This window comes from Mustela erminea, chromosome 5 (genome assembly GCF_009829155.1).
Source record: "Mustela erminea isolate mMusErm1 chromosome 5, mMusErm1.Pri, whole genome shotgun sequence".
NCBI lineage: Eukaryota > Metazoa > Chordata > Mammalia > Carnivora > Mustelidae > Mustela > Mustela erminea.
Genome location: NC_045618.1, coordinates 139,017,925 through 139,031,728, shown reverse-complemented (window position 1 = coordinate 139,031,728; position 13,804 = coordinate 139,017,925). Strand labels below are relative to the sequence as shown.

The window sequence follows — 13,804 nt, the reverse complement described above, 5'->3', positions numbered from 1 at the left end:
TGGTACCTACAAAGAGAAATGTAATTTAATGTTTTTCTTTCTGCATACTGTCAAATATACCTTGAATTCCTAGTAGTACTCATCATTGCTCTGTGTAGGTCCGCACAACATAAAGAACAAGAGTTTTAGGTGGATTACCTCATCTTCCTTTGGGGTGGAGAGCCCATGAGACAGATTACCTCATTGGTTGCCAACAAGAAAATCCAGATTGATGGGGGTAAAATTTCATTCCTGGAGAGGTTGAAACTGTAGTTAAGTCAATTTGCTGTCCTGGGGGGGGCAAGTGACTCCAGCTTGGCCTTTAGTTTTCTTTTGAAACATTTTAAATAGTTGTAGAGAATAATTTTTATTGTGTTGTAAATATTAATATAAAAAATACATATTTTCACCCAGTAGGATCTGAATACCCACCATTATACATTTAAAAATTCTTGAACAAGCTCTTCATTAATAGTTGGAAATTTAACATTGTATCTTTTCCCATTGAACTCTTATGTCCATCTTGCGTTGCAGAAGTTTATCTTAATTTATATATTTTATGCTTAAGTCTTTTATTGATCATGCTGTGATTTCTCTACAATAAAAATGTAACTAGGTATACCTGGGTGGCTCAGTGGGTTGAGCCTCTGCTTTCAGCTCAGGTCCAGGTCCCAGGGTCCTGGGATCGAGCCCCACCTCGAGCTCTCTGCTCCGCGGGGAGCCTACTTCCTCCCCTCTCTCTCTCTGCCTGCCTCTCTGCCTACTTGTGATTTTTTCTCTCTCTGTCAAATAAATAAAATCTTTAAAAAAAAGTAACTAAATTGAAATTGATCATATTTAAAAATTTACTATTACTGTACAGCTTTCTTTTGCATTAAATATTTTTTTCTAATTTATTTTAAAGTTTAATTCCTGTTTTAATTGCTTTAATGATTTCCTCACTTGATGTTTTTTGAGTTTTTTTAGTGGTTTCCTTTGTTCCTCTAAGGGCTTCCCGTATTGATCTTAACAGTATTTCCTTCAGGTAATCATTAGGCTTTTTAAGTATTAACATTTTTCCCTCTGGAACTGATTATTATAAGTACAGATTATAAGTACAGTTGATCAAAACAATAATAACTAAGTGTTATAACTAATAACTAAATATGAAAAGTTCTATTGGAAATACTTTTTATCTTTAGATTTTATTCTGTTAAAGCACAAGCAGGGGTTGGGAGTAAGGGGCAGAGGGAGAAGGAGAAGCAGTCTCCCTGCTGAGCAGGGAACCCACTGCGGGGTTCAATCCCAGGACCCCAGGATCATGATGTGAGCCAAAGGGAGGTACTTAATCGAATGAGCCACCCAGGTGCTCTGGGAATACATTGCTTAGTGATGTGGGTGGGTGGCTTTCCCCATTTTCCCTGATTAGTTCATGTGCCCATAAATGAATATACTTACAACTAGAATTTGATAGAGCTCGTCATAAATTTCATTTTAAGTTTTTAAAATAGTTACAGCCCTGAGTCATCAATAAGTAGATGAGAATTGAAGGGATTTTGTAATAGCAACATCACTTAGTTCTTTGACTTTGAGTGTCATGCCAAAGATATGTATAAGATAGGGAAAGACTGGCAAACTTACTGTTGGTGCTTCCTGGAGATTTTTATACCCTGGGCAGTGCACAAAGGATTTGGGAAGGGAAAAGATAAGCCTTTTTGGCGAAGTGGAAAAAGGGAGATTGTACAAGGGAATATGGGAGAGGAGAAGCAACATGGTGCCACGGTTAAGTACTCTTCTCAGGAAGGTCAGTTTTAGAACAGAGTGTATTTGTGGAATTGAGGATATGAATGTGTTTACCTTAAAACCACCCATGCCCATGTACTCTTCAGAAAGTCTGTAGGGTTACACAAACATCAGCATGAAGAAAGCCTTCTAAAGTAGTGACATACAATGATAAAATGTGAGCCAGTCTAAATCTCAACACTCAGCATTAGGTAGACAAAGAATTATGACACTGCTATTCACCATAGCGTGCAGAAAGAAGTACCTTACATATACACTGGCATTTATTTATTTGACAGACAGACATCACAAGTAGGCAGAGAGACAGGCAGCGAGAGGAGGAAGCAGGCTCCCTGCTGAGCAGAGAGCCCTATGCGGGGCTCAATCCCAGGACCCTGGGATCATGACCTGAGTCGAAGGCAGAGGCTTTAACCCACTGAGCCACCCAGGTGCCCTGTTATTTTAATTTATAAAGTACATTGTCAAGAAATACACTTAATTATTTTTATTAAGTATATTTATATCCATTTTGTCTTCCTTCTGTTGTAGTCTGGTTTTCCCTACCACATCATTAGTACCCTAAATATTAAGAAAATCCAGTGGACACTCAAAAATCTTTGACCTCTTTTTGCCTTTTATTGCACTGCTCCACTTTTTATACTTGTCTTTCCACGATTTTGGGGGATGTAAGGCTTTCTTGATTTTCCTTCTACCTCTCTGCTCTTTTTCTAATTTACTTTGCAGGTTCCTCAGGTGGGCTCCATGCCCAGCGTGGAGCCTGATGTAAGGCTGGATCTCACAACCCTGAGGTCATGACCTGAGTTGAAATCAAGTCTGACACCCAACTGACTGAGCATTAAGGCACCCCAGATTCTTAATTCTTAAATGTTGGTGTTTATTTGGACTTATTCCTAGGCCTCTTGTCATTTAACCCTATACAAGTTCCCAAAGGCTGTCTCTCCTCACCCTAGGGCTTCATTGGCCCTCAGGATTCATAATACCCTTCTGTATCTTCAGCCCAGATGGCTGTCCAGACATCTAGACCAGGATATCCAACTGCCTCCTGGATATCGCTGCCTAGATGTCTGCTCACATGTACTCTTTGGAACTCTGCTACCGAGCTTCCCCTAACCTGCTCCAGGTTTTTTCTCAGTAAATGGCACCGCTAGCTGACCAGCTGCCCAGCTCCCCAACCTGGAAGTCATTCTTCATTCTTTCTTTTCATTATTTCTCATTATGCCAGTTAATTCTACTTACTAATATTGTACAAAAAATCTGTCCACTTCATACTATCCTCAGTGTCATTGTCCTCACCAAACCAATTTCCCTAGCTTTTCTTACTCAGAACGGCCTTTCTGCCTAAGTTTTGCTTTCTTCCAATACGTGCTTGTCTTGGTAGCAGAACTGAACAGAGTTCTAATCTCATCACGGTTTCCTGCTTAAAACCTTTCAGTGGCTTCACTTTGCTCTTAGATAAATGTTAGAGTCTTTAACATGAATTACAAGGCTGTTTGGATTTCACTCTCCCTTATCTGTGTAGTTTTATCTCTGGCTCTTTACCTTAGTACACTACACTAGAGCCTAAAGTAGCCTTTCCTTCTCAAAAAGTTTTATGTCTCAGGTCCATGGGCTTGTGCTCTCTGACCTCTGCTTTCTTTGATTATTCCACACACTGCTGTTTCTGTCTGGACCACTTAGTTTGGTTAACTCCTCAGCCTTCTCTGGTCTCACTTTTAAATGGCATTTTCTTAGGTGGCCTGCCTTGGGTCTCCGGGTTAGGTTCTGTTACATTCTCCAAAAGAGTACAGTGCATTTCCTCTTTCATGTAGCTCATAACACCTTATTTATGTATGTCTTAAATAGTAAGCTATCTTGTAAACTTCTGAGGATGGAGAATCTTTATCTTGGATTCTGGTTTCCGTATCCGTAGTGTCTGACACACATACATGCGCATACTCAATGTCTTTGAATAAGTTAACAATTTTGAGTTCTCATTCCTGTGATTTCAAAACGCTTTTGGTTTTTCTCTTTAGTGTCTCAATGAGATCCTGGAGTCAGCAGATGCGCCTTTAGAAGTCACTGAAGGATTCATACAGTCAATTTCTCTATCAGTTCCGTGGGGCTCCTTGCTGCAGGAGAATTGTGCACTGGAAGTGAAAGGGCTAGAAATGGTCTTCCGGCCTAGACCCCGCCTAGGTAGGTGTGTTATGTGTTTCTGTTTTGTTTGTTTTTATTGTATTCTTCGCAGATTGGGGAAGTAACCTCACTGTATTAAATTCAGTATTTATTACTTAGCATTTATTTGTGAGATTATCAGTAGATAAAATATTAGGACTTGGGGGTGTGTGATTTTACCTTTAGTGTTACTTCTTGCCCTGTTTACCCACAGGAACTTTAGTATACTGATGATTTGGTTAATTATTTGTTACCACTTATATAAAATGACATGTGTTTTAAAGTTTCAAAGTATTGTTCCAGAAACTAAGGAAGTGCTCAAAGATTGATGGAGAAATGTTAAAAGGACAGAGGACTGGACTTGTGGGTGCTCTCTTTGGCCAAATCTGGGACTAATGACAATAAATGGATTATAACATGTGGAATTAAAAAAAAAAAGTTCTATGTCCATACTGTTACAAATACTGTTACGTCCATATATACAAATCTGTATGTAAGGGAGGCAGGAAGAAGGGAAAGCTCTTTGTTGCAGTAGAATGTCAACTTACTAGAGTAGAAAAAAATGATAGACCATCACCATGGTTTTGACAACCATGGTAAAAACTGATGGAGGTGGTAATAATCAGTGATTCCTAACCCTGCCTGGTGACAGGTCATTGAGGAGCTTGATTTGTGATGTACCAACATACTTCCCCTTGATGACACACTGTTTACAGAGAGAAAAATGTTTCTTGACGCAGTGGAGGAAATTGATAGTTGCCACAGCAACCTTAATGGTCAGTCTTCGTCCCATCAGTAGTGGGTCAGAGGGCCATGATGTGGGTCCTGATGTGACGGCTGACAAAGACATGTCATGTATATACTGTTCCTGTTACAAGTGCATAGTCTGAATCGCATCGTAAGGAAGAAGGATTTGACAAATCTAAAATAAGGGACATTCTGTAGGCTAACTGGTACTCTTTTGATGTATCAGTATCAAGAAAGACAAGAAAGGTAGAGGAATTGTTCCAGATTAAAGAAGAATAAGTCAGGAATAACTGCAGTAGATAATCCTGTGTTTTTGTTTGTCTTTGTTATGAAGGATATTACTGGGACAGCTGGGAAATTTGGGTGTAGAATTTATAGAAGATAGTATTTTGTCAGTGTTGTGTTTCTTGGGCGTGTTCATGTCACTGAGCTTTCGCATGGGAATATTTGTATTCTTAGGAGTTATCTTTGGGAGTGTTAGGGTGCCTGCAGTTTACCTTCAGATAGGTCAGCAAAAGGATGAGAGAGAGAGAGTGTGTGTGTGTGTGTGTGTGTGTAGCTGTGATGAGTCTAAATGAAGGCTGTGCAGGTGTTCATTGCTCCATATTTTCACCTCTTCCTTAGGATTGAAATTTTTCAAAGAAAAATTTGGGAGGGAAAAGCTTTAAAGTAGTAAGTTATATAAGTAAATCTGGGTGGTAGCTTTAGTTATATATATGCCATTTTCTGACTTATTAAACATGTGTATAGTGCTTCTTGCATGCCAGATGCTGTTGTGAGTGCTTTACCAATATTATTTTATCATGGCTGTTTGAAATAGAGTTTGTTACCTCCATTTTTATGGAGCAGGACATCGAAGCGCAGGTGAATTCAGTAACTTGTCCAAGGTCATAGCTAGTTCAGTGGAAATTTGGGATCTTAACCCAGGCCATCTAGTTCTGGAGTCCGTATTCTTAGCCACTGTGCTCTGTTAAATAGCTCAGATTTTCTGCTTTGGAGTGTGTGTGTGTATGTGTATGTATTTTTTAAGCCAGTAGAGTCACCATCTAAATCATCTTAAATTCTGAATTTAAATTCTTTGAGTGGCAAGTGATGTTGGTCAAGAAATACTTGAAGAATTATAATCCTAAATACTTTCTGGAACACCAGAGTTTAAATTATGCTTATTAGAATTAGTAGCACCTTTACTTTGAAAATGGTAGTCTGTGCATGGAAATCCTCCTTGATAATGGCATTTAATTAACAAGAATATTTTATTTTTTTAACCATGATGAGTAGATAGAATAATATTTTCCTATGGAAAGTCAAATATTCTGCCTTTAAAAATATTCCACGAGAAGGATTTTTAAATTCCATTTTGGGAATCAGTAATTGTAGTAATCTGTCAGTTTGTTTTGAATAATGTAAGGAAGTGTAGCGCCATTCTTTGAGGGATGATCTGGGAAGGATTTTTCCCAGTTCATGGATTCTTCAAGGATGTTCTTCTATTTTACCTACATTTATACTGACCTTCTAAAGCCTAGGTCAGATGCCACCTCTACCAGGTTTCCTATTAAATTCTGTCCATGGGAACAGTCAGCCTCTTGGTTTAGCCATCCGTGTTTTCTGTTGACATTGCATAGTTGCTTACTAATTCTTCTTAACCATATCTCATTTCTTCCACTATATTGTAGGCTCTCTGTGGGGAGAATTAATCATTATTTTTCTGTCCCCTACAGCAGGGTCATCTAACTATTGCCTGTAGGCCAAATTTGAGCTGTTATATTTTTGTAAATAAATTTGTATTGGAACACTACCATACTCATTCATTTCCTTATTCTCTCAGCCTGCTTTTGCACTAGAGTGAGAGTGTTGAGTAGTCAGGGTAGAGGCCCTGTAGGGCCTACAAGGCCTAAATTATTTACCATCTGACCCTTGCCAAAAGAAATTTGTTGACCCCTGTTCTACAGTATTTTGAACCGTACCATGCATGCATTAAATACTTGTTGAATGAATTCATAAGTTAACATTTGACAGATACGTATCATTTAATGAGAACACGTATCTCTGGACTTCTTTCTGTGATTTTTTTTTTCTCTTAGTTGTTATAAGGTGATGCTTAAATCTCATAGAATATCATATGCCTAGGTAATACCATGATGTTAAATACCATGATGTTAAATATGTTAAATAAGGATTAAGAATTTATTTCAAATGTGACATTTTAAGAAATGGCTTTGTTGTAACTATGAGAAGTTATTTAGGACTAATCTGTATTTTCTGCAGCAACTGGTTCTGAGCCTATGTATTGGTCAAGTTTCATGACCAGCAGTATGCAATTGGCAAAAGAATGTCTTAGCCAGAAATTAACAGATGAACAAGGAGAAGCATCGCAGCCTTTTGAAGGACTTGAAAAGTTTGCTGAAACCATTGAAACAGGTTTGGCTTTGAGCATTTTCTTTTCTTTCTTTCTTTTTTTTTCTCCCCCCCCCCCCCCCCCCCAGTAATTTAGTACCTTTCTTTTTAGTAAGCCTTATATAAGGAAAATCCATTGGAGTGATTTTTTTTTTTTTTTAAGGAGTTTCTCTTCTCACTTCAGAACTTTAGAATTGAGGTTATTTTAAAGATTTTATTTATTTATTTGACAGACAGAGATTACAAGTAGGCAGAGAGGCAGGCAGAGAGAGAGGAGGAAGCAGGCTCCCCACTGAGCAGAGAGTCCAATGCGGGGCTTGATCCCAGGACCTTGAGACCATGACTTGAGCCGAAGGCAGAGGCTTAACCCACTGAGCCACCCAGGTGCCCCCTACCCCCTTTTTAAAAAGATTTTATTTATTTATTTGACCGACAGAGATCACAAGTAGGTAGAGAGGCAGGCAGAGAGAGAGAGAGGAAGGGAAGCTGGCTCCCTGCTGAGCAGAGAGCCTGAGAGGTTATTTTAAATATTCAATTTAATTGAGGTTATTTTAAATATTCAATTTAACTTTAGAATTGAATTGAATATTTTAAATATTCAATTTAACTTTAGAATTGAGGTTATTTTAAATATTCAATTTAATTTCATGTCCTTTTGTATCTTAGTTTCAACTCTGTGTCTTTTATTATGCTTGTATGATGAAGGGTTTAGAGTTCAGAGAGTGTTAGGCGTTGCACATGTATCTGTTGGGATGTGTTGGGGTAGGTGCTCAGTAGGGCAAAATGTCTTATTTCCAAACTCAAGATTTGGGGATTTTACTTTATTTTGTAAGTTCTTATTAAACTGGTAATTATTCTTTTCATTAGAAATTTTTATTTCGTATACATGTGGTCTCATGTTGACAGTTACCTGTTTGCTCTAGTACTAAGAAGAGTGAAAGTCACGTTTATAGACACTGTCTTGAGAATTGAACATGTGCCAGAAAATTCCAAAACTGGAACTGCACTTGAAATTCGAATAGAAAGGTAAGACTTCTTATATCTGAGGATAAACAACCTTATTCTTTTCTTGTATAAATAGTAAGAGCTGACTTTTATTAAATTTCATGATGCTTTTAGAGATTAGAAGTGATGCTGTTGAGTTACTACTACATCGTATTGTTTCCAGGTAAAGCGCTGCTCTTCAAGATCCGTTCTAATCCCATTACTGACAGCTAAAAGTACTAGTTGAGGTATAGTTGTATATAGTACTGTGTAGGATTCAGAGTGAATGATTCTCTTTAGTTAATGTCAAATGAAAATTGTGAGTATGTGAGCGCTGCTAAGTTGAAGGCACTCCTGAGTTTTTTCTTACTAGTGATACCTTGTTTTGACGCGTCTCCTTAATACGAAGGTCGTCTTTGCTTTCCTGTGCTTGATCTAAGTGTTGCTTTCATGAGAAAGGCTACGCCTATGGTTTTCTTTGAGAGGATTCTGTGAGAGTATCTGTGCGATAGTGATTTACTAAAAAGATGGAAACCAGGACTCCGTTTTCCGTGTATGCCCAGTTGGAGCCTTATAAATAGCTGAGTGTTGATTTGAGGTCGTCACTGTTTGTGTTTTGTTTTGTTTGGTGGGGAGCAAAGCCAAGTTTTTTGAGAGTACAATAACATACAGACTGTACAAAGTGCCCAAAGAAGGAGGAGACCGAGAGGGTTGCCCTTGAGGTAGTCACTGTTCACCTGTGTCTTAATGTGACTGAAGTGTGCGGAAGGAAGTGTGTGCACTGAGCACCAAAGACACTTTGTACAGGGATCTGTTGGGAGCTTTTACCAAATTTTAAGCAGATACGTTATGGTTTCTGTCTTTCTATCATCATTAAATTACCTGTTAGTCAAATAGTTATTGTTAACAGATTTTTGAAATTAGGTTGGATTACCTGAAATGGTATATTAAAAAATATCTAAAATCTCATGGATGTAGAAGTACCTTCTGTATTTTGTTGAAAATGAAATGGTGAGTCCTAAGAACTTGTAGAATAGTCATAAGATTTCAAGAAATGTCGTTCATTTTGGGCTTGTGACTTGGAGCTAAATGCTGTCTGTTACCAAGAAATGTTTGTGAGGGAGCACAGGAATTGTTTTCCTTGAGGTGAACTTTAGGAAGCTATGAAGCTCTCCCCCCAGTTTAGGAGCCCCATAAAATTATCCTTCTTGAGGTTGAGGTCTCTTGGTGAAAACCTTTCCTGTAGTGAAGCTCTGATGCTGACCACATGAGGCAATTTCTGAGGAGTGGTGACACTAGAAAACCCTTCACCTTAAAAAGCTATGTGTGTTTCTTAGACTTGCAAGTAGGTTTTCTTACACCAACGTTTTCTGTTTTGAACATGGAGAACTGTCTACTGTGATGAAGCTGCTGATGAGGCCTCAGGAATTAATGTGCATCAGCCCACAGCCTTTGCTCACAAGTTACTCCAGCTCTCCGGAGTGTCTCTCTTCTGGGAGGAGTTTTCTGCGTCAGCAAAATCTTCCCCAGTGTGTTCAACTGCACCAGCGGTAAGAAAAACAAACCAAGAAAACAAACACTAAATCATAGATTTTTTAAAAGTTTAAATTAGGGGCACCTGGGTAGCTCAGTCAGTTGAGTGTCTGACTCTTGATTTCGGCTCAGGTCATGATCTCAGGGTCGTGAGATCCAGCCCCGCATCGGGCTCTGCACTGGGCATGAAGCCTGCTTAAAAGTTGCTCTCTCCCTCTCCAAAAATAAATTTATAAATAAATAAATAGTTTAAAGGAGGGCTATTAAGTTGTGCTAGGATATAGAATATGTGTTAGTGAGTTTCCATCTGATCTGGAAGTTAACCCACATACTCAGTAATGGAGACCTGCTTTTCAAAGTTTTAAAAATACTCCTATTTATGATTGATGCCTTTCCTGCCAGTGCTGGATATAACACTGGATACTGTACCACGTGGGGAAAATGGCATGTTAACAGCTAATACACTTTTATAGTAAAAACAAAAGCACATTTGTTCACATTTACCTTACATAATGAATGTATGGCTGAAAACTTACAAATCATACTTTAAAAAAAAAACCTTAAAAAAGTTTTATAATTAAGGAACTTTGTATTAATCCTTTGTAAGAGTAGTGAGGCCTTTTATAAATCAGTCTTTCCATAATTTATCTTTTACATTATTCAAATTTTTATGATTATAGAATGTCTATTAAGTTTTCTTATTGCTGTAATTTGAATAGATGTGCTTTTTTCCATAAAGTCCTTTTCCATGATTTGCTTTTATTACTTAGCTATAAGTCACTGGTTTATTCATTGTCACATAGTACAGTTTTTCATGCCAGATACTTTGCTCTAAGTTGACATTTGTATTTTGCATTGCGGGATATTTACACTAAAGTGTTTTAAAGAATTACTTTATTCTTATTGCCTCATTGTAGGAAACTGAGCCAAAGCTGTCACCTAGCTGGAATCCCAAAATTGTATATGAGCCGCACCCACAATTAACTAGAAGTTTACCAGAGGTAGCGCCCTCTGACCCAGTGCAGATTGGAGGGCTCATTGGTAGACTGGAGTTGAGTCTCACGCTGAAACAGAATGAAGTGCTTCCTGGAGCTAAGGTCAGTGTTTGTTTCATTTTCTATAGTTAAAACAGAAGTACAGGTATTCTTTAATGTGATTAAATGTGTCTTAGCTATAAGACACTGGTTTAGCTACTGATTAGCTACTCTGGGTGGTTCTGTGTGTCGGCTGCCCTCTGTCCTGGAGTCTGTATTCTTACTCTCAGCTGGTGCCTCTGTCCTGAGGTCTCAGGGCCTCACGTAAGCACTGTCTTTAGCCCCTGCTCATGCTCAGGTGTTAGCATTGTCTCCTGCACTCACTTTCCCCCATTCTAGCAGTTCAGAAACATTGATGAGTTAATAAATTAGGAATTTGTTAAAGACTTTTATCATACCATTCAGTTTAAAGGAGAAGAGATTTGGAAGTAAGAAATTGACTGTAGAAGATGTTTAATTTTATGCATGTAAAAATGCCAACCTAGGCGTGTTCTGAACAGAATGACCATTTTTATAGTTGTTATTTATGAAAAGAGATTGATTTTTTTTTTTCATGGTGTCTTATGTCTTTTTGAAGACCCTGTAAAGACAACTGCACTTGTTTCTTAGGGAACAGTGTTGGACAGTCTGCTGGAGAATCAGGAAGCCCTATATTTGGTCTGAAAATGTATTTGTGAAGTGTTATTTTCAAACTTTGAAAACAATTTTCCATATAATCTCTGAAATGTAGTTTAAGAAAGTATCAGGATTTGTTCATTTCTTTACTCACTGGCCTAACTAGCTAGATGTTTGAGTGACTACTAGATGCCAGGCCCTGTGCAGTTTCTTGGGGGAGATGCAGAGAAGAGGGAAATACTGTCTTTGCTTTAATACAACATGTGATAAAGGGTATAGACATGGCTGTGGGGACACTGAAGAAGAGGGAGCAATGAGGACTCGTGCATGCACAGGAGATTTTCAGAGGATGGAGGATCTCTGGCAGTCCATCCTTGAGTCAGCCCGCCTCTCTACAGTTAGAGGCAGAGGAAGGGGATGATCAGAATGCCCGCCTTCCTGTTGCTGATTACTTCCTCTCCTTTGCTTACTGCTCTGTCCTACCTCAGGGGGTGTGAGGTCTTAAGCCTGTTCATAAAATAACCTGAAAGCTGTCGGTATGTTTTAACACTACAGGGAATCCCGAGGTGCTAATATCCTTGGGAAATGAACACATCCATGCCTCCCAGGAACGCATTAGCTATTTCTCCGTGAAGGAAGAACCATGGCAGTCACTTCTCTAGTTCTGTTTTGATTAAATTAGATAGTCCTCAACATTTGTACATTGAACTTTGTGCAAACTGAAACTTGCACATTATGTGTTAATTTGTATAAGTGCCTTTTGGTGTTACTTTTGGACATTGTGTACTAGGTGACAAATGAACATCTGGAATTAGAGCATGATGGCATTATTTGCCAGCCAGTGTTTGATATTTGGAGATACTACCGTCCTTGCCTACATGGTAATTTTTGTGTAGTAACTTGAGTTTGAGTACTTTTTGTTCTTACTTAATGCAGATGAAGGCTAAATGGAAAAATACAAGATACTATATTTGATACAAGATACTAGCTTTGAGAAACATAAATCCCAGAAACTTAATGCTGTATAGACAAAGATGGCATTGGTTGGGGGTACTCAAGAGTCAGATCTTTAGTCTTTCTGATGTTCATTAGATCCACAAGTTTTTCAACTGTGGGATCAAAATGTTATGAAAGATTTTCTTGGGGGGATGCCTCTCAGTGGCTCAGTCAGTTAAGTGTCCGACTCTTGATTTTGGCTTAGGTCATGATCTCAGGGTCGTGAGATTGAACCCTGGGTTGGGCTCCACACTCATACAGAGTCTATTTGAGATCTCTCTCCCTCTTCTTTTGCCCCTGCCTCCTTGTATATGCATCTGTGCTCCTCCTCTCTCTCTAAAATAAGTAAATCTTAAAAAATAATTTTTTTAAAGTTTTTTTTAGTTCTCTGAGACGGTACCCACTCCAAATTGTGTGTCAGCCGGATTGTTCACATGTTCAATTTTAACATATACTTTCAGGATTCCATCATGTAAAAAAATAGAGGAGCTGTATATATTGAATTTATAGACCTTTGTTTAGTTACTATGTTATATTGAGTCTGAAATTACGTTCTGTCTTTTCTATTTCCAGAGGAAAGTAAGAGGTGCTTTGTTCTTTGTATGCCAAATTTAGAATGTACAAATAATATTTCTATGAACATTAGAAGTGAAACTCTTGATCACCCATCCTAATAAAGGTCGGAGATTATGTTTTCAATACTAAGAAATTTAAAAACCGGTTTTTAAATATGCATATAATCAGAGATTCTCCCACTGTCCCCAGCCTAAACTGCTTGCTGATTCATCGTCTGGGATGACAGCCGTCAGCAAGGAGCCCCATAAAACAAATCCACGGAGAGCTGTACCATGGGAGGAGTTAGGGCTTCCCATCTAGGTCAGCCTAGGTTAAAATCCTGGCTCTGGGTCTGTAGATGGCCTTGTGCAAATCTTTATGATCCTGTGTCCTTGTCTGTAAAACAGGAGTCTTACTAGAATGAGTGGAAATGTAATGAAAGCATAGTTCCCCAATACTCAGAAAAAAGGTGATATGATGATTGTTATTCATGGAGAATATATTATATTCTCAGATCATGGAAGCTTCTCAGCATTACTATGCAATGTTTTTTGTTTTTAGAATCAGAGGAAATCCCCTGCCCTGGGGAGGATACCATTTTCCCTGTGTGGTGTAGAAAATAGAGTAATTGTTTTGTTACAGTATACTCCACAGGGGTACCTGGGTGGCTCAGTGGGTTAAGCCTCTGCCTTTGGCTCAGGTCGTGATCCCAGAGTCCTGGGATCGAGCCCCACATCTGGTTCTCCGCTCCACAGGGAGCCTGCTTCCTCCTCTCTCTCTGCCTGCCTCTGCCTACTTGTGATCTCTGTCAAATAAATAAAATCTTAAAAAAAAAAAAAAATATATATATATATATGTAAATATATATATATATAAAAAAAAATATATATATATATATATATTCCACAGGAATCAGGATGAGATTGGCTGGGGCTTTTCTTTCCAGGAAAAATGGACAGAGACTTGAAAAAGAGCGAGGCAGTCCACATGAGCACCCACTGCGTGAGCATCTCTGCTGTGGTTTGCACTCT

General features: G+C 38.5%; 1 protein-coding gene across 3 annotated transcripts in view; it reads left to right on the top strand.

Annotated features, from left to right (window-relative positions):
• ATG2B (autophagy related 2B) overlaps nt 1–13,804 on the top strand; it is a 75,140-nt gene that overhangs the window by 8,928 nt on the left and 52,408 nt on the right. For all 3 annotated transcript variants that reach the window (XM_032345197.1, XM_032345198.1, XM_032345196.1), the window contains exons 2-6: nt 3,774–3,936; nt 6,928–7,080; nt 7,980–8,082; nt 9,428–9,590; nt 10,491–10,670. In XM_032345197.1, coding sequence (XP_032201088.1) covers nt 3,774–3,936; nt 6,928–7,080; nt 7,980–8,082; nt 9,428–9,590; nt 10,491–10,670 — 762 coding nt within the window. The remainder of the gene's footprint in view (nt 1–3,773; nt 3,937–6,927; nt 7,081–7,979; nt 8,083–9,427; nt 9,591–10,490; nt 10,671–13,804) is intronic.